This window comes from Poecilia reticulata, chromosome 16 (assembly GCF_904066995.2).
Source record: "Poecilia reticulata chromosome 16, P_reticulata-male-v2, whole genome shotgun sequence".
NCBI classification, from domain to species: Eukaryota; Metazoa; Chordata; class Actinopteri; order Cyprinodontiformes; family Poeciliidae; genus Poecilia; species Poecilia reticulata.
This window is the reverse complement of record NC_088845.1, coordinates 14,241,203-14,262,199: the sequence shown is the minus strand read 5'-3', so window position 1 is coordinate 14,262,199 and position 20,997 is coordinate 14,241,203. Positions and strand designations below refer to the sequence as shown.

The window sequence follows — 20,997 nt, the reverse complement described above, 5'->3', positions numbered from 1 at the left end:
TACTTTATGTTATGTTACATATCTTTGCAATAGGGTTTCGCTTGTAAAAGCTCCTCGTTGCATACAGGAGAGAACCAGGTCAGGGTGCTATAGAAAGACACAAAACAAAGCAAAAACCAAAGCATTAATAACAGGGGTTAGGATCAGTGTAGCATCAGTGATTTTTGTTCAAAATAAATGTGGAATTGTTTCCTTGATGGATAAATGTAATTTGATTAAAAGCTGGATTCATTTCTTGTCTGTTTACACATCTCCGCCAAAGATGTTGGGGTGTTGTAGGATGCAGGACAAGACCACCCATTTTTATACGATGAGCAAGAGCTCACAAGTGTGAACAGCCAGCATGATACACAACACTGATGTCTAAATAAGCTCGTCCTTCTCTTTCAGCCCAGCCATGGGACAGAAGTATGACGGGTTGTCCCATTGTAAGCTCGCTCTGGTGTTTGCCGTGGTGATGGACGTGCTGGGTGCGACGTCCCTGCTGGTAGGCGTCTTCGCTTCCCTAGAGATCCAGGGCGAAGACTTTGGGGATCTGCTGGTGTACTCCGGAGCTCTGTTGGTGCTGTTTTCCATGGCCGGCTGGGTGCTTTGGTATAGCGGCAACATCGAAGGTCTGCATTTACAAAAAGACCCGCGTGGACGGATGGGTTCTGCTATGGACCGACTGGCTCGCTCGGTCAGCCGGAGGATGAGGCTCCCCACGCTGCGCAGCAGTCCCAGTTAAACGGTGGAGGCATCGGCCTGGTTTTGAGTCTTGTTGAGCCAAATGACTTGAAACAAAAGCAGAATTCAGGGCTTTTCCTTCTGTCGGTTTTTTGATTAGAAAAAGGCCCGTCAACCTTTACAGAATATGTATGTTTTGATTAAGTATGCACACATGCACTAGTTTATGTAGTCTTTGATATTAAAACTATCAATGAATGTCTTTTCTCAGCTGCCTCGTTAAGTTATTCTTTGCTACAGGTATAGCTCAATAATTTAAAACGTCCTCAAAAAGTTAATTTCAGTAAATCTGTTCAAAAAGTTATGCTCACATATATTCGTTGTAAATAGAGTAATATATTTCAATATATATTTATTGCTACTTATTTTTGATGATTATGGGTCTCACTCGATGAAAACCCAAACCCTTTGGGTCAGCTAATACGTTAAAGAACCACAAGTTGCTTTAATAGTGGCCTCCAGTTTGTCTGCATTGCTGCGTCTGGTGTCCTCATCTTCCACTTGACGATCCCCTGGAGCAATGGTTCCCAGTCCTGGTCCTCAAGTACCCCTGCCCTGCATCGTTTAAATGTTTCCTTGCTTCCAAACACCTGACTTAAATGGATGGTGGATAAAAAGGTTTCCACAGCATTTGGTGTTTGCAGAGGCGATCATTTGGATCAGGTGTGCTGGAGCAGAGACTCATCTCATCTCAACATGCAGGGCAGGGGTACTTGAGGAACAGGTTTGGTAGCCAATGCTCTAGATTGGGGTTCAGGTCAGACCAGTTTGCATGTCAATCAAGTATAGCAACACCATGATCATTAAAGCTGGTATTGATGCTTGTGGCAGTCTGGGCAGGTCCAAGGTTCTGCTGGGAAATGAAAACATCCTCATCAAGCTCGTCAGTAAAGGGAAGCGTGCTCTAACAGTTCCTGTAACAGATTATGGACTTCTTTTGTTTTGTTTTTAATAAGACATACAATAAAAAACACCAGCAGATGATATGGAACCCCAAATCATCTGAGGATCTTCACACTAAAAAAAAGTGTTTCATTCATGTTTTTTTCTCTCAAAGTCATAAATATAAATTTTTTTAAATTTGACTTTGTGCTATAAAATGGCACAACATGCCTGGAAAATACCCACCACACCAAATGCTCAAGAAACTCTTTCAAGGGAGACCTGAAAATAAGCTCTGGTTATCCCTACTGCTTGTGTACCTACTACACTTTTTCCTTCCACTGAACTTTACATTACTACAAAGCAGTCTGAACAGCCAGCTTCTTTTTAGTGGCTTACCCTTTTTGCCAAATGTGTTATCAACTCTCTACTGGAAAACAATGTCAAGTCAGTAAATAATAATAACAACAAAAAATCTACATCTAAAGCAGTTGAAAGTAATATTGTAATTTCCAGAGTCGCAAATTTTTAAACATGCTTAAGCTGGAAGCTATCATCAGAAATAAAGACTTGAAATATAGCATTGTGTGTTTTACCTTAACTGATTTGGTTTTTTAAATACATTTTAATTTAGTGACATGAATCTGGATAGAGATTTACACAATAACATAAAAAATGACCAATGCTGCAAGATTTGATTGAGAACCTATACTTTAGTCTGTCCAAGAAAAAAAAAAAAAGAAAAAAAAAAGGAGGCTTCTGTGATACGTTTGCTTAAACTTGTAATGCCACACTAATACTGTACACGACACTTTAAAGAACATCTCTCCCTTATTTTACAAGCACTAAGAAATCACATGAAACACTTTGATTCATTAGGCAAACAACAGGAAAAATAAATAATTTCTTAAAGAGATTCAAGAGAACATTTTACACAGACGCATTTATAATGTGCAAGTTGTTGCAATTACTCCACTTGGACTTAAGAGGCAGGATTTGATACCTGTCCCAGGACACAAGACCACACATCAAGTTCCCAGTTTGAATGCAGCGTCAAAAGATTCTGACATGATTGTCTTTATGCTTAAAGAAGAAACAAACCCGCATCCAGTATGCCAGTGAAGTTATGCAAACCAAGATAAACCAAGCTTCATGATCCAAGGATGGAGGATTGTTCTACTGGAGATCTCAGTGTTTGTGAACCTGAATTCATCGCTTGTGCAAAAGTTTATCAGATTAAAACAAAAATTGATAACCGATGAAAAATACAGACTGGGTATAAAAATCAGATGAAGGCACATAGAAAGACATAATCTAGTCAAACAAACAACGTACAGGACTTAGAAATATACAAAAAAAAAAATCACATCTCAAAGGCTTTTTGTTGCCACTGTGAGATTTCTGTTCAGATCAGTGCACCGTTGAGAGGAGGCTCTGGTGCTGTAAATGCTCGTTTACATCCGACATGATTCAGGAGCTGGACATTCAGAGCGAAGGGTTGGGCACAGAAGGGCCGGGAATCTGCCAGATGATCATGTGACTACGTTCAGACCGCTGGGGCGTCGACTGAGACACCTCAGTCGACTCATCGCTTGCGTCGTCTCCTGAAAAGGTTAGTTTTGTTCAGCGTTTATGGAAGCGTTGGCTGCGCTCCTCACTCACCATTTAGTGTTCAAACTGAACTCACCTATTCGGAAGTTGATGTAGCCCTCTCCTCCGCTGAGGATGAGCTGAGCAGTGGTAACATGGCTGCTGCCAGGAGACGTGATCAAACAGCCTGTAAGGACAAGACGGGATGCTCATGTTATTAAAAAAATGTATATTTACAGACATTAAAAGTAGATTTCTGTCATTAGGTTAGTGAATTTATTGTTTTTATGGTCTGAAAAGTTGATCAGACAGTGTTCTGCTTATATTCCTGAAAATATAGCTAGATTTTAATCTGGTGTCATAATTTTAGAACACTCTAGCCTTTAAGATTGCAATAAATTGACATTTATTTAAAGAAAGAAAATAAAAATGTACTACATTATAGTAACAGCTCTTAATTTCTTACCAGGAGCAGCAATGATGAATCGAACTGCTTGTCTGTGTCCGTGATATGACAGCTGGACTGATGTAGTGGAGCAGTATGGGATGGAAATATCCTCCGACGCTGTGGACAATTGGTTCCCTTAATACCAGAGCACATTTCTAATGATATTAAATGGAATCATTTTGACATACTTATTGACAGGGGGATGGAGAAAATGGCGCCACCACCGGTGCCCACCCACAGACGGCCAGAGATGATGGAGAGGGAGGAGATCTGGAGAGGCGAGAGCGTCAAGAAGGGCTGACCTGCAACACAAACAGGAATGTGAAAAAAAGCCATAAACTAAATGGAGTTGGTCGCAAATTAAAAGAAAACAAACTGATGACAAATAAATGTAACACTGTTTCAGTAAAACTGGAAGGGTCATGAGAAAAAAAAAAGCACAGTTTAAGCACCTAGTGTTTTAGTGACCAAAGATGTGAAGTCGACTTCCTGCAGCGGTCGCCCAGTAGTCCAGTCAAACAGCCTGATGATTGGGTCAAGTCTGCAGGACGTCCAAACCCCACTTCCTCCAGCACACAGGAAACGGACCTGCTGTTCACTGCGCTCCGATACGGAAAATACTTGCTGGGAAGAAAGATGAGAAATAAAGATGGCAAATACAAATACAGCAAGTTTAAATACATATGCACACGGAAGTCAGAAGTGCAAAAGTCTTGAATCATCCCTTGTTTCAAAGTTCCTTTCTTGCACTTTGGCTTCTTTTTCCATCCAGTGCTGATCCTGTTTCTGAGGAATCATCTTAGTTATGAGAGTTTTGGATAACTGCCATGGCTGAAATGATTCCTCAGAAACAAGCTCAGCACCGAATCAATATTACTGCAGACCTTCTAGCTAATCTTGACAGGAAGCCACCCTAATATTGAGCTGGTATATTTGAAAATGTTTGGAAGATGATCCAAACGTGATGAAATGAAGTTCTTCTTGTGAAGCATCAAGTGTGTTCTGCATGATGGTGTAAATATTTATTCGAATAAAAAGAATATATATATATAGCCACAGTGCTACAGTCTAAGGATGTCATGCATTGTCTAATATGAATCTCAAAATTAATAATTAAATCAAACAAACATAATCCAATTATGTAGATGGTTTCAAATTAAAATAAATAGTGAGATCCTGGTTCTAAGATGATTACATTTAAAATTGAAAAACACTTAAAAAAGTCGATACAGGTTTTATAAGACAGTCAGCACCATATTTTAGAGAACATTTCCGTTTCTCACCTCTACTTTCTTGTTGTCAGTGTCTATGATATAAACTTTGTTCCAGTATCCAACCCACAGACGAGCGCCTTTTACGAGGCAGCAGCGAATGGGCTGCAAAGGGTTTACTCCAAGAGGCATCACGGAGTGCGACTGCAGATTCCATCCGTCTGTGGATCCAAACGCACAACATCTCATCGTTTCTGTCGCTGAACATTAATACCGCAAAACATGAGAAGCCAATATGCCGATTACCTGAAGTTTGAGAGAAAAATGCCAGAGTACCATCAGCTAAACCAGCAATAACCTGATTGTTGGAGTACCTGTAAAGTTGAGTCAACATAATGTAGACTACTTTTAGTATGGGGGGGAATATCTGTGGATAAGTTTTTAAAATCCAATATGTAAACACAGAGCAGACCGTACTCACACTAGAGAATGCACACCCTCTGTGAGGCATACTGACTGCACACATCGCCTCCTTCCTGCAGAAGCTGGATGTACTAGAATACTGCAAAACAAAGACAGGAGATGAAGGAAAGGAGCTGTGTATGAGGGTCAAGAAAACGTGTTTCATGTGGAAGAGATCTGCTTTCTCAGCCAATGCTACCTTCCTTCCTGAGTTCCAATCCACACAGTCCCTGCCGAGTTTTCTGACAAAACAAAACCAACCAGAACGTGTCAAAGGAAAACGGCGAGTCATTTCCAAGCGATTTCAGCAAAACATTAAATCAATAGAGAAAAAAAATAAAACAAAGACGCTGCAGCCATTTGATGCAGGACTGACCTGTGGGGGGTACAGCACAGACGCAGAGGGCAGGGGCTGTGGGAGGGAGGCTGAACTGATCCAGTACTGTGTTGGACCGTGCTGGGTCAATCACCGTGATTTCACTGCACGAGGCAGGACCCGAAACAACCCACACAGAACACTGGCAGGGCAGGGATGACACAACGTGGACACATGAGCGGCATGAGCAGACTTGTGCTTAGGCGGTGTTAATCATGACCGGGTGGAGAGGAGTCATTAGAAGACGCATTAAACAAACTTACTGTGGCTTCTCCTGAGATCTCAGGTGTGACTGCAACAGCACAGTTGAGCTGCACAGGAAAAATGAAGTCAGAAGATAGTTTCACTCCAAAAGGTGTGATGTTAACATTTGGGAGTTTACCTTGGCGGTGGAGTCCCTTTGGTCCAAGAGTCTGAGTTGAACTAAGACGGGCACATCTTTAGGCTCTGGAACGGGCTCACCAGACTCCTGGAGTAATCACATTTAATCCTCATGCATTAGCGCTTGTGTAATTTCCCGCAATTTTTAAGCAGCATTAATGGTAGGCAGGTAGGAAGCAAATAGTGAAACGGCAGCCTGAGGAGTACCTGAGTGTTTGCCAGTGGCAAACTCCAGCCATGTATGTGTCGCTTTCCTAGAGTTCCCCAAACATGGGAGCGGATGTCTCTGTAGAATTCCCTCCTCCGGGCGCGCGGAGAAACTCCAGCAGGAGCAGCAGATCTGGAGAAAAAGGATTTTAACCACTTGACATTTACACAGATTTTATTGATTAAAAATGTGGAATAATTTAAAACAAGTGTGTTTTTTATACTCTCTCTCTACATTCTGTGGTTAAGGCTGCAAGAGAGATCAAGACTTTCAGCAGATAACAGAAAGGCTAAACAGATTACAGCAAAGTTGCTGTCAGCCATCTGGAAATCTCTTAGGCAAGACAAAATTCTACATTTCCAAGAAAATAAACGTCCAAGCTTCACTGTGCTAATTGTTAATATTATTTGAGTAAAAATACTAATATTAATACCAATTAAGGCATCATTACACTAGAAGATTATTGTATTAATGAATTTTAAAAAAGCAAATGTTTTGTACGTCACAATTTACTTAAGTGATTTATTCCTCTTACAATGTCCACTGCTTGTTCATTCAAACAATTTTAAAACTAAAATGTTTAAATTGCACAGGATGTTTAAGATTTTCCTAACATTTTATGCAAAAGTATGCAAGAGTTAACATTCACTGTAAAAAAAATAAATCAGCTAAGAACAGGAAAACGTGCTCACTCAGCCTGGGTTTTATTAATTGTTGGTAGCTGTGAAGGCCCCTGAGGAGAGCGGCTCAGTGGTGAGGAAGCTGGCAGAACCAACGGGGAAGTCGGAGCAGGAACCAAAGGCTCCTTGGACAGGCCAAACAAGCGGTTGAATCTGAATAAACAGAAAATATGAACCAGTTGATAAAATTAATAAAAGTAACATCAGCATCTACTGCCAAAGTGGTTTCACTTTAGTTGTACTGTAAAAGCAACTATGGCAGCAAAGGTTTATTCAACAATTGGTTACAAGTCTGAAAATGAAACCCCTCTGTTGTGTTGCTGCTTAAACTACAAGCCATGTCTTAAGGATGAGTTTATGCAAATGTGAGTATTTTGTTTATCAGGGATGGCCCTGAATTGACAGAAGGCATTTCCCATGAAGCTTTTGTGTTACATTTGACTTTAGACAAATTGCTCTATAAATAAGAAACTATTTAGTAATATTTGGTAATGCCAAATAATTAGACAGTAAAATAATATGTTTATGACTAAGAATAAGCTTGCTTGTTTTAACTAAAATAATTATGTTTACAGTGTGATTTGACTAAAGAGTGATGTATTGAAACATTGTTTATCAAAAGCGTGTCCCTAAGGTACAACTCATCATGCATTAAACAGAATATTTTATCTCATATTCTGAGCAGCATATTTAACATTTTGCAAATATCAAAGCATGCAGAAAGGCAATGTTTTATTATTGGCATGATTTATGAGTCTGTATTGTAGTATTTCTTTTATTTATATTTAGTTTTTTATTACCAGTACACATTTACAGCTCGCTTTAATTACTGACCAGACAGGTATGCATGGGAGCAAAGTCTGCTTTGCTATTACAGAGCTCAATTCTTCAACTAAACTGTAATTTATGTGAAGAAAATTATGGGTAAGAAAAATGTTTAAATAAATAGATAGGCAATTGTACTTACTTTTTCCAAACACTTGATTTTTTGTCCTCTGTAAGCTTATCCACCTTTGTTGCTCTAGGAAAAACAATAAAAAAGAATCCAGTGCAAGGGGAATAAATCAATATAATAAATATGCAAATAGCTTTAGGAAATTCCTAAAAAAAAAACAAAAAAAAAAACGTAGAGACAGACTAAAACTACCTCATCGTCTGACTGTGTCTCAGAGCCTCCTGCAGCTCAAACAGACGCTGCTTGTACTGGTTCTTCTCCATGACCACACGAGCCATTTCAGAGCGAGAGAACGGACGCATGGATGTGCATCCATTCTGAAGGGAAGCATGGATTTAATATTTGATTTAAAAAGGTCAGAATTCACAGTCAATAGTTACTAAATTCAAAAATCAATTCTTCTTAAAACTGGAATAATTCCTTACATCAGGATCCTCAGGCCGGCATGTTTCCAGTTCTCTCCGTAATCTACGACAAGCAGTGATCAAAGAGGAAAAGGATATATTCAGGTGAAAAGAAAAAAAAATTGTCTGTTTTGAGATCAATTAAATATGTAGAAATGCAATCCACACCTCTTAATTTCCTCTTCCTTCTCCTTTAGCCGTCCCTCTACATGCGCCACAGTTTCCTGAAGAGTCGCCACTTCCAGGGCGAGGGCAGAGCGATCGTCGGTCAGCTCAACCACCCGGGATATCAGTGCCTTACGAGCAGCTTCAACTGACTCACTGCAGACAGAATATTTATTTTTTTCCCCCCATACTTAAGAAAGCAAATTTGATGCTTACAAGACTGCTTAAGGAACCAGGAAATAGGTTCTTTTTTTGCTCTAAACATTTGCGTGCACACACCCCTAACGTTCTCCTTAATGTTTAAATGATGGTTGAGATATACAGTAAATCTACACACTTCCCTTCTGTTCTGTGTAACTAGTGTATATACAGAAGCAACAAACCCACATGCCAGGAAACCTGAAAATACACTTAAAAAGAAAAAAAAAAAACACTAGTAGGCCACAGCAAACGAAAACCGCATGTAAATGTAAGACTCACTGGAGGACTTTCAGTTCTTCAAACTGGGTGAGAATCTCCTCAAACTGGTCTGCACTGCCTACACAGAGAAAAGAAGCAGAACTTTTTGTCTAAAAACACTTGTTGGTGACAGCAAGTAGTGGTATGACTTTAATCTGTGTTTTCATGACCAAGACGTAAACAGCTAAACTGTGCAAATGCCCTTTAATAGGAATTAAAAAACTCTGTTACCAAGATTGAGCCAATGCCACAATCTCTGTAACGAGAAAAAAAAAAAAAACTTTTTTGTTAGCTATATTTATTTCTGTTATCATGAACTCAAAAAAAGAATAACTGGGGGAGATATCACAATAGCATCGATGAAAGCTCACTTACTTCTGATGCTGGCCCCTCGGTCTACACTCTCCAAATAATCTCGACTCAGTTCTGACAGTTCGGAGAATACAGAGTCTGTGTTGCGAAGGTCCCACTCGATGCAGTCCTCTTCATCCACCTCCTCTCCTTCCTCCCCATCCTTCTGGTTCTTTTCCTCCACCTCGTCTCCTTTCACTTCTTCCGCCTGAAGCTCATCCAAGTTCCTCAACTCGTCCTCCAGTTCATCAGTTAGTTGCTCATCGGTTTTAGATTTGTCAGGGGTGCTGAATGGGAAGTCAAATCATGAAGAGCCAGATGTTCTCAAAAGAAATTGGTACGCTGAAGTGAACTCTGCCTTAGTTAATAATTACAGTCACTCACAAGCTCTCCATCCAAATCCCAGAAGTTTATCAGCCAATTTATGGTGTAGGATTACCTTGCTTTCACACTGCTGTGAAACTGTGTCAGCTCAGGCGTGGAGCTTATGATGTCGGCGACGAACTGATCCGTCGCAGGTTTTTCAGCAACATCAAACACTTTTTCTTCCTTGACTTCTAGAGCTTTCAGGGCTGGTGGGCCAGAGTTTGAGTGTGGTCTCCTAATAATCTGCAAAAAAACCCAACAACAAGCACCGATTCAGCTTATAAGAATGGAGTAAAACAAAAGATACTTTTCAAAAATATTTACACCCTTTTGCTTTAACACCCCTAAATAAAGAGAAGCACAACTTGAGAATTTCCCAAATTAGTAAACCTAGTCGCCCTTTATGTACTTTAGTCTTAGTAAAAATCCAGCCGTTCTCTGAAGGCCTTGGAGGTTTGTTAGAGAACATTACACAACACAGGTGAGGACAAACATTTTAAAACCTTACTGGGCTGGGGTTATTTTGTCAAAAATAAAATGGGTAAAGATTTTCGATTTCAGACTTGCAGCTGTAGCCGCAGTGAAAAAAAAGTCGTACTCACTTTTTCGTTAACACTGGATCCGGATAACACTTGAGATGGGAATTCTGCATTCTTGGGACGCACATGGTTTCTAAGTCCAAACATGTAGAGAAGATGTTACAAAAAACTCCTTCTTAAGTAACAGAAATAATCATCTTATGATTCGTGACTCATTTACAGCATCTACAACCAAACCTAAACATTTACAAGACTCTTTCCTACTGTTAATATCTTAGGAGGTAAATAGAGGCACTGTTACAGTCCAGGCAGAAACAGCAGGCTGGTTTGACACTTAGAAAAGCTCAATAATCTTAGAACCTTCATGTGGGTCACACAAAATCTTCCACCATGGATAATTTATAGTTTTCCTGCATAGGAAACTGAGCCGAATAAGTAGAGTTTCAAGAAAAGAGAGCTGTAAATCACCTTAAGGGAGAATCCCTTTCAGACTCCTTCCTTTTCTCCAGAAGTTCTCGATACGAGTTAGTCAACTAAAGGAGAGATAATGAATGACATTAGAAACAACACATATTTTCCTTAACAGGGGATAAAAATGGTACCATGTTAAACTGAAGGTAAACAAAGTAAACAAAAGAAAATTTTATATTTTAACAGTATTATTTATCTGGGGCAGAATGTTATTTTGACAACCTAAAATAAAAGATTAGTAACTGTTCTGGTAAAAAAATATATATACATTAAAAATGATGATCATGTAATTTCACAGACATACTTTTATCCTTTATCTTGTCCAATTTGATCTGTTGTGCGTTTCATTTTACTAAAAATGTTTAAAAACTGAAACCAGCTCAAGTCTGAACAACAATTTGTACAAATCCCTAGGATCTCCGTATTGGCATTACATTTTAGTCTTTAATTATCGCTTACACACTTCTGTTCAGGATTGAGAATGTTTGGGCTGCAGAGGAGTATCTGACCTTGTTGTGAGCATTTCTCAGTGTACTCAGCTCTCTGGAAAGGTTTGTCTTTTGCTCCTCCAAGGCCACCACTGCAAGGAAACAGAAGGCACTGTTAGGATGTCTTTCAAGTCAAAATAAATGGAGATACAGTCTAAACGTGTGGTTTACCACTAATTTTCAACCAATTTGCATTTTATCCCAGCAGGGCCACAGAGAAACAGGAGTTCATTCCAGCAGCGTGCAAACACACACACACACACACACACCTGAGGGCAATTTAGGCCTATTAAACCAACCTGCATGACTTTGGAAGAAACCAGAGAACTGATGGTGTGTGTGTGTCAAGAGGAGCACAGGAATATTAAAGGAGCTGGAGGATGTTCTGTCAAGCCCTGGATGTGTTCCTCGTGTCTCAGTGATAGGGCAAGGTGAAAAGATGGAAGCCCTTTCTTACCAAACGTCTCGCAGAAAATGAGCTACACATCATGTGTTGAAACTGATGTTAAACTTTTATCCATAATTCAAAAAGAGTATATTTGGTCCAAAAAACACCCAACAAAACAAGAACATATTTCCCAAAGAGCAACATAACCACAGAAAGGCATAGTGATGGCAGCATCATGCTTTGCAGCTGCTGGAACTGGGCTAGGTAAAGAGAACTGTGAATAGTTTCAAACACGAGTCACTGTTAGCACAAAACGTTCAAACTTCTGGTAGAAAGCTACAGACGTAGAAGAACCTCAACTTCCCTCCGTCAATGGATGCACAAACCTGTACAAATTTTTAAATTTTTTTTCCTCTGAGCTGCATGAATTATAGATCAATGACTAGTTTAGTCTTTGTTTTTTACTACATAAAAGACAGGAATTTTTATAGCCTGCGTGGAAAAATTAAAACTGATAAACTCTGGAAATATGGATTTACTTAAATGTATATTCTTTACTACTCAGAAACTCACATTGATCAGCTTGTTGTCTTGCTTTCTTCTCCAGACCTCTCTCCCGCATCTCTCTATCCTTTTCTCTTCCCCTCATGGCTCGCCTCTCTTGTTCGAATTGATCGTCCAGTTCTAGATATTTCTAAAAGAAACAAACATTTAACAGCTCAGGGATATAGAAAAGTTCATTTTTTTGGATTAAAAAAAAAAATCTTATATACAGTTTAATCCAGAAGTTTACCTACACAGAATAAAAAGACACAAGCCTTTTTGTTTCACTGTCTGAACTTAAATCAGACCAAACCTCTCTTGTTTTACGAAAGTTAGCATTAAAAAATGTGTTAATGCCGCAACCATAAGAGAAAGAAAGTCAGAATTATTCATCTCTTCAAAATTAGAAGTCTACATGCATTTCTTCAGGATTTGATAGCGTTACCTTTGAACTGAATGACTTGGGTGTTTGTTTCTCAAGCTTCTCGCAATAATTTGTTGGAGTTCTGGTCCATTCCTCCAGACAGAACTGGTGGAACTGGGTCAGGCTTGTAGGTCACCTCGTTCTCCCACAAATTCTCTCTAGGATTGAAATCAGGCTTTGGTGGCCATGCCAAAACATTGACTTTATTGTCCTTAAGCCACTTTATGACCACATAGTTGCAAACTATGCTTGAGGTTATCCCTTTAGTTAGAGTGGCCTTTCAGCCCATGTTAGTACAGGACATGTTTCACTGTACAAAATGACTCCAGATTGAGCCACAATCTTCACAAAGTCATAAGATTTTCTTTTAGGGGAGATTTGCACATTTCAGACTAAAACACTTGACTTTCCCATCATATCAAAGAAGAAGGCATCATGTTTCAGATGTGTTAACTCAGAGATGGTAATCATTCTGTATGTAAACTTATTTTTTTAGACATTATTAAATAAATCGGACATATTCGTTCCTTCATTATTGTGGCCTCTAGCAAATAGAAATAATTTTAGTGATCATAACTGATCTAAAACAAGAAAAGCTTGGTCTGATTTAATTCATACAGTGAAAAAAAGAAAAAGTAAACTGTCTTTTTATTCGGTGTATAAACTTCTGGTTTTAGCTGTATGTACATTTTATGCAAGTTGGTGGTAATCTGTTGCAGTTTAAAAATGCTACACGCCTTTGTCAGGAATCAGGACACTTGAATATGAGAAGTTTCATTTCCCAGCTAAATGAATCAATCTGCTACTTAATGCTGGATCAGTTCTCACCTCCTGACTTTCCTTCCTCAGAGCTTTCTCTGCTTGGTATCTCTCCAGCAGCTCCTCTCGCTCAGCTTTCTCCCTCTCTGCCTCCTCCTCTCTTTCTCTCAGCTGGGCCTTGCAGTTAGCCAGTCCCTCCAAAACCCACACGAACGTGGGCACCAGGGACTCCACCACACCTTCACCATGAGTCTCAATAACATTCTATGGAAGGGTAAAGCAGCAGAAAGAGAGCCCAGGTGTTTCACCACATCCAAATAATATTTTTACTCACATTTACACTAAGAAAAAAAAAAGACAATACTTACTTGTAGTTCTGCATAAAGTTTTCCTGCCTCCTCACTCACAATGTTTGGATCCAGCTCCACCTCCCCCGTTCCACACAGCACTTTCTCGCTGTAGTCCATCGGCTTCTTAGTTTTTGAAATTCGGTATAATTTACTACAAAAACGTCCTCCAAATTTGAGGCCAACAGTAATTTCTTACAATTCTGTGGCAAAGGAGTGGACTTCCTTGTCAACTAATAGAACTAGTCTAGCTAGCTCTCTGACATTTCTGTTAACACTGGCACCACCCATTTTTCACAGCATTAGGTTTGTTTGCAGACCAGTAAATGGAGCATCCTCTCAGAGGCCTGCCAGCAAACTCTGCATGGTGGCTGAAGGAGTTTCAGAGCCCATCCTGAAAAAACAAACAAAAAACATAAAGTGATTAGTGCTTTTCTTTATATTACAACTTGTAAATAATAAATCTCTTTGGTTTCATGACCACTAGACAGTTAGAATGCTTGTATTTTACTACCATTTTAAGTTCTGTTTTACTTTATTACGTAAATATCTGAGTCCCGTTTGGTAAAATAAATTACAGCAATTCTTTTCAAACAATATTATTAGAGATGATCAGTGAAATATCTGTCTTTTATAAAGCAAGAGAACATGCAAACCCCATGCATAAGGATTTCAGGCTGGGATTCGAACCCAGGACCTTCTTCGTCCTCACAGCAGGTCTCTCAAAGAAATTACTGGTTCATCAGGGGTCCTAATCTTTCGTGGTTCATGAGAGTCTGCTGGTATATCGAGATTAGGCCCAAAATCTGAGAGTAGGACGTAGCATGTAGTCTTCGGAAATGCATTAGCAGCGTGTTCAATTGTGACTGAGAATTTTGCATTTATTTTCATAATTTAACAAAAATACCAAACAACACAGAGGAATAAACTGATATACCTTGCTTAAAGTACATAGCGACAAAATGGGTGGGTTTGAACTGAGAATAATGATGGCGCTGAAGGTGTTGGGGAAACTGAGGACTTGCTATTTACAGTTGAATTATACAGCAAACCTGGCAAACAAGGGCATGATGGACAGCCTAAGCAATAATTTGTTTTACTTTTTTTAAGTAACACACTCATCCCTATTATTATTATTACTTTTATTCCTTGTAACATTTATGACAGAAATATATTACACACTAGCTTCTGTAGAACATGAGAAATTGATCTTTACGCTGAGGATCTACTGCATGCCAAGTTGTTAGCCAATAGCTCTGATTAGACATGTTTTTTCATGGATTCAGAAACTATAATTGATGCAAAAAATGAAATAAAGAAGGCAATATTCCCTAAATAAATTCATGAATATAGACGATTACCTTTTGAGTTTAATGTTGACAAAGATGAAGGATTAATGCAGGTTTGAATTAAAACTGAGTAGCATAAGTAAAAAAGGACAGAAATCATTTTAAAAAACATAAACGTAAATCAACCAACGAATGGGATTTGTGTAACTATACCAACCCAATTATCATGCCTTCTTCTGTGAAATATAGCCACAAACAGATTTCAGAACTTTATAAGATTAATTTTAAATGCAAATAGATCAGCAACAGGTTGCATCCAGCAAAAGACTCGTGTTATTAACATTATTAGTTATTAAAATAAGGGCATAAATAAGCCCAGTCTGAATATCTAATGTCTTGCCAGCCTGTATAAATAAATAAAGTGACTGACAGTGGACACCTTGAAGACCGTTGGCAGCAAGTTTACAAAGTTGTCAGTTGGCCAGAAAACTAGCCCTGTGGCTATCATGTTCAGTTGTCTAACAACAAACTTACCTCCACCGACGATTCTGGGTTGATTTTTACTCTACAAACGAATATCACTCAGCTGTTTCGTGCGTTTTCGTCGGAGACGGTATCAATTTCTGAAACCAGTTTAAAGAAGGGGGTTGTTGTCCAATATTTTACGTGCGCAGACATGTCTTCTGACTGTCCAATCAGAGCCCCGACACTGTGGCCCGTATCCAATGGGATTGGAAAAGGGGCGGGATATGTGTAGTTTTGTTTTCGGAAAGAAAAAAAAGGTTTCCTGAAACTTGAACGATGACACGTGACTTGAGTAGGTTACAGCGGGTTGTCAGGTGATCCTGGTGAAGCCTTCCCAAGCCTCATACCTGCTGAAATATCTTACATGCATGAGAATAAACGAGTTTTCCCGTGTCATGTTCAGTTGGAACGGCGCTGGTGCAAATATTCAGGTGTGTGCAATTTTGAATGTGTGTCTCAGTAAGGAGCTCTGTAGCGTTATTTTTGCAAAATTTTCAACATTACATCACACTTAAAGTCTCTATAAAACAATTTAGCAAAATATATATTACTATACATATAGAATGTGAAGAAACATCCACTGCAAATTAGAAGATGAAGTTTGTTTTTCCTCCAGCAGGGGGCGATACCAGCGCATTTTTTATCTGACAATCTCCTTGCTGCATGTAACTTCTAACTTCTGCTTTTTGCCATGATTTAAACGATGAAAGATATTTAGTTTTAATTAATGTTAAGAAATTCATTATATACGAGTATTGTCTTTATATTGTTTTAACAATTATTTTCCTTTTAAAGAGAAAGAACTGTTTCTAATTGAAAATTTGTTTCTTTTAGTGACAAATATGGTGCAGAGTATATTATCTCGACTTTAATATGCAAACTTTTACAGAAAGAATATACTTAAAGTTTTACTAGTGTTAATTATATTTACCGATAAGCTGATAATTTGATTTTTGTTTTAAAAATCAATCACTATCATTGATTAGATGTACAGACCCACAGACCATTTGCCTTGCTCAGTCCTGTGGGGTTACTGTGCATTGCTCCAAATCGCCAAATTCAAACCCATCCACATAAGTTTTTTTAAGTAATGCTAAGGTTAAGAATTTAAACATCACAATCTAGATGTTAAATGAATGCTAAAGACCACACTTTTACCTTCATTCTGACATTTTACTGTTACATCACTCGTACATGCTTTGACAAATTTATACTGTATATCATACATTACATTATAACATCTTCATTCTTTTTTTGTCTCTATACTGATACATAAGCTTTTGCATTGTAAAAAAATTTAACCAATGATTAAAAATGTGCAACTCAGAAGAAATATTCTTTAAAACTTTATAAACCTAAACATAATGAGGTATAAAAAAGAACATTGTTTTAGACAGACAAATAAAAATCTTAAAGCAAATGTAAAAACAAATGAACATATCAGATAATTCATTGCCTACTCCATATTTGGTGCCATTGTTGTGGAGAACATTTTACATGTGACGTTTCCAAACACAACATAGCTGGCGTTCTCACAAGGAAAAAGAAGAACTGTTTTAAGTTTATAACACACTATAATTCGAGTTTGCAGCAGGAAGTGCTTAAAGTCTTACACAACAAAATGCAATACTGCATAAGATACCATCATATTGTGAAATAGGACTAAACACAAATTCTAACTATTTTATTCCATGCAAATAACAAACCCTTTTATGCATTAAAAATATTTTATATTTTCTGTTTAACATGACCTTAAAGTAAATAAAATTAAAATTGAGTAAAATAAATGTATATGTTTAATTAGTATGAAAGCAGTGCAGCTATATTGGGGTGTCATCAGCAGTTAAGTTATTATTTTAGGTGCAGCCTGAACAACTTTTGTATTACTGATCTGCAAAATGTTTTCATGGGAATTGGCCGCCACTGTGATAAGCAAATGGCTTTGCAATATTGTTGGCAAATTAAACTCACTTAAGAACTCTGGACTGTATTTAATTGCGTCTTTTAATCTAAAATACTTAAATTGGCCAAAGCAAAGGTTAATATAAATTTGTTGAGATTTATAAAACCTCTATAGAGTTTATCAGAACAACAACAGAGTATCGTTTTGTGTTTATTTTGACTTCCCAGTGAGATAAGTGTAGGATCTGGGTGGCAAAGGCAGAGCTGCCTATATGACCAAACAGGAAGTGTGGTGTGCTGCTAATGTGTGTTAAAAATGCTCCATATTTGGAGCAGGAAAATTACACAGAGGAATTTGATAAGCTCACAACAATTTCCGCCAAAGTGCTGCTTTATACAGTGACTTTTTTTATAACTTCACCTTCCTCAACCAAAACTTGGTTTCCTTCCCTTTTTTCTTCTCGTCTGATGCCTCTCTTCTTCTTCGTCAGGAGGTGAAATATGAGCACGCTGGCCATCACCAAAAAACTGAACACAAGTATCACCAGTCCAAAGCCCAGCAAGGTTGAGGTCCTGTCTTTAAGCTGAGCCAGCTGGTCCCAGAGCCCCACGGCCAAGCAGCTCAATCCGATGAGAGTTCCCCAAAAGCCGAAGGCCAGGATGCAGGACCTACAAGAGAGTTCAACGCCCCCAGTCACCACAGTGATGCCCGCCACCGAGACCACTCCACTTGAAAAGGTAACAGTTTCAGGCTGACATTGGTAGGAGACGTTTGGAGGAATATCTGGTAAAGCTGAAGGATTGAGGGTCTCCATCTTGGCTGCCATGGCTGATTTTTTTTTTTTTTAATCAATTTCAAGGCAGATGAGATGGATCTCACTGGAACCTCTTCTTCTGTCCTGCACCTATTTCACAAAGCAGAGTCATGTAAAAAACAACTTCTTATCCACTTTTCTCTTTTCAATTTCTGCTTACATTTCTTCAAACTGCACTTTACATGACCTGGCAAGATGCAAGTGGGAACATAACTTCTTTCAATCTTCTATGTGGACCATATTTGTGAAATGCCCAATTAATATCTGTCCTTTTGGCAGACTCTTCTACCTGAACTGTGGATCTCTGCAGTTCCTCCTGAGATGCCATGGCTGCTTTTTTGATTAATGCTCCTACACTAACTTGAAGTTTTTACTTAGTCTTTATTTTTTGGGATAACATTTTTCAAAAGAAACCTGCCTCAAAGGTACAATGGTGTACAGTATACATAATAAAATAAATAAAAAAAGTTCAATCCAGTTTTGCAGCACTGTTCCCACTAAGCCGATGGATCAAACTGTTATCTTTGAGACGTCCGAATTGTGGGATATGTTTTATTTATAACCTAGCGCTGCTTTAAACTTCTTCACAACTTTATACCTGCTGTGTTCCTTGGTCTCCATAATGGTCTCAGTAGGAATAAAGCCTTCACAGAAGCTTTATTCCTACAGAGATTAAAGTATACAAATCAGGACTCATTTAGCCAAATAGGGGACTTCTGGAGGTAACTGGATGCACTGGATTTTGTTTAAGGGTATCACACTAAAAAGGTCTGAATTCAAATATTTGTCAAAAATCTGAAAACCTTGAGTCATTTTCCTTCCAGTACACAAGTAAAAATTACTTTGTGTTGGTTCATCGCATCAAATTACAATAAATTAAATGATGTTTGGTTATAACAAGATATGAAAGGCCTAAGAGGTGTCAATAATTTTGGAAGAAACTGTAAGTGCATATTATTGTTTGCGTTCACAGGTGAGAGTTATGGCTCTTTCTTAAAGCTATAATATGCCTTTTAAATATAAGAGAAAATGTTTAAAGTAAATTAATAATATGAAGTAGATTGTTATTCTTTACTGCTGCTTTTGTAACATTTGTTGAGACGGTGGACAAACGTATTTGGCATTCTTCAGACATCTTGGAACTCAACTAACATTTACATTTTTGGTAGATTTAAAAAAAAAAATGCGAGAACAAAAAGAAAACATCTCGAGCTTTAATTGAGATCTGATGCTACTTAATTAATAAAAATGCAAACACTTAAATGTCCAAATCTTAATTCTGGCTTTACATTTTCTTGATGTATTGGTTTCAGTTGAGAAGTGTGAGTTAGTTAATCTGGAAACTCACTTTTTTTTTATTATTCCAAAATCCAGACCCAAAATAATAATAATAAAAAAATCTTAAGGAAACAGCTAAGTTTTATAGTCCATAAAAAGCTAATCTCTACTTACCTCAGTGTTGATCTGGGAGTGCAGAAGTCAGTGGAAGCTACGCGATAAAGTTCCCATATAATTAACACTAAAAATACTTTTAATATATAGACTAGTAATAAATGAAAGCCTGCGGTTGCTGCTGCCGATGTTCTCTCCAAGCCCCAAGTCTGCACAAATATTCCCTACTTGGGTTCTTGGACAAAACTGTGGACAAAGTAATCAAGATTGTAGCTGTAGTTTGTTTATTCCTCTACTTCCTTGTTTTCCTAGGAAGCTCTCGTCTGTCATTACCTGTCATTATGACCCATTAACAGATATTTATCTAGAAACAACTCCCTTCCTCTTTTTCTTTTTCTTTCAGCTTAAGATACGAGTCAGGTCCAACCAAGGCATTGTATTGGTTAAGAAAGAAGTTTTCTTTTCCCAAAGCATTGTCCAGCTCAGCATTCTCACTCTGCCTTTTACGCCAATAGTTGACATACAGATATTCCAACAATACATCTAAAACTCCTCTCAAGTGTTAAGGGAGAAGGGGGATCTGGATAATATTTTCTTTTAAAAATTCCATTTGTTCCCATTATTAATTCAAGACAAATCGAAGCAGTTTTAAGTAGGATCAAATTTATACGTTTTAATGTGATTTACAACTACAGGGAAATAAAGAGAAATGTGTCAGAGTTAGGTGGACAAGATGATCATACTAAATGAATGTGTTTGGTATAATGATTAAACTTATTCTTTGGAATATGTTTGGTATATTATGTGTATAGGAAAAGCAGAATACGATATAATAAATAAAGAAATGTAGCAATAAGTTTTTTACATCAACATATATCATATATCATAAGTCATTTTATGTTGCACTTGGCACTGTTTGAGCTGTGGACACTCACAGATGTTGTCATTTTCTAAAAATGTTCTTTGCATGTGGAGTGACCACACATGCAAAGCGTTTGAGCAGCTTAAAGGCAGGCACCACAATCAACAGCGTGGAGTAGCTGTTGTGTTGCATTATGGGATTTGTAGTTCATTTGTAGCTCAGGTGAGCTATATAACTGACTGTTAGGTCATTAGGATATATGAAATAATCTTGCTTGCCAGACGCCCACAAGTCTTAACCTTTATTTATGTAAGTCTTATTTGATGGGGATGGGAAAAAAAGACTTCCCTAAAGACTAACATGGTGCACCAATGTTCCAGTTCTGTTCATATATATGAAATTTATTTTTATCAAGGTGAGTTTGCGCCTTCATTCCTGTTAGTCTCATAGGAGTTGCAGATCCAAAATAACTTATTCTTTGGTATGACGATCTTGGAATCTGCAGTTATTTAGTGACAGCTGTAAATCACGGGCTGCACAGTGGCACAGTTGGTAGCACTGTTGCCTTGGGTTTGATTCCCGGCCTGGG

General features: G+C 38.2%; 1 protein-coding gene across 2 annotated transcripts; it reads right to left on the bottom strand.

Annotated features, from left to right (window-relative positions):
• Window positions 1–1,295: 1,295 nt before the first annotated feature.
• Window positions 1,296–15,589, bottom strand: LOC103478052 (C-Jun-amino-terminal kinase-interacting protein 4). Of its 2 annotated transcripts, none has more exons than XM_081597556.1 (28): window positions 15,447–15,589; window positions 13,645–14,017; window positions 13,346–13,540; window positions 12,124–12,244; window positions 11,184–11,254; window positions 10,672–10,736; window positions 10,267–10,336; window positions 9,738–9,907; window positions 9,323–9,585; window positions 8,969–9,026; window positions 8,492–8,644; window positions 8,345–8,387; window positions 8,112–8,236; window positions 7,932–7,985; window positions 6,977–7,117; window positions 6,284–6,416; window positions 6,078–6,164; window positions 5,959–6,006; window positions 5,696–5,837; window positions 5,519–5,561; window positions 5,339–5,419; window positions 5,164–5,231; window positions 4,930–5,078; window positions 4,099–4,270; window positions 3,835–3,948; window positions 3,665–3,763; window positions 3,296–3,385; window positions 1,296–1,579 (listed from the first exon to the last, which is right to left on the bottom strand). In XM_081597556.1, exons 2-28 carry the CDS (start codon window positions 13,741–13,743, stop codon window positions 1,530–1,532), a joined length of 2,904 nt encoding a protein of 967 aa, XP_081453682.1. In that variant the 5' UTR covers window positions 13,744–14,017; window positions 15,447–15,589; the 3' UTR covers window positions 1,296–1,529. The 2 variants fall into 2 exon arrangements, with proteins under 2 accessions (XP_081453682.1, XP_008429747.1); XM_008431525.2 differs by lacking the exon at window positions 1,296–1,579 and adding an exon at window positions 2,374–3,212 and having other exon boundaries at window positions 15,447–15,588.
• Window positions 15,590–20,997: the final 5,408 nt, after the last annotated feature.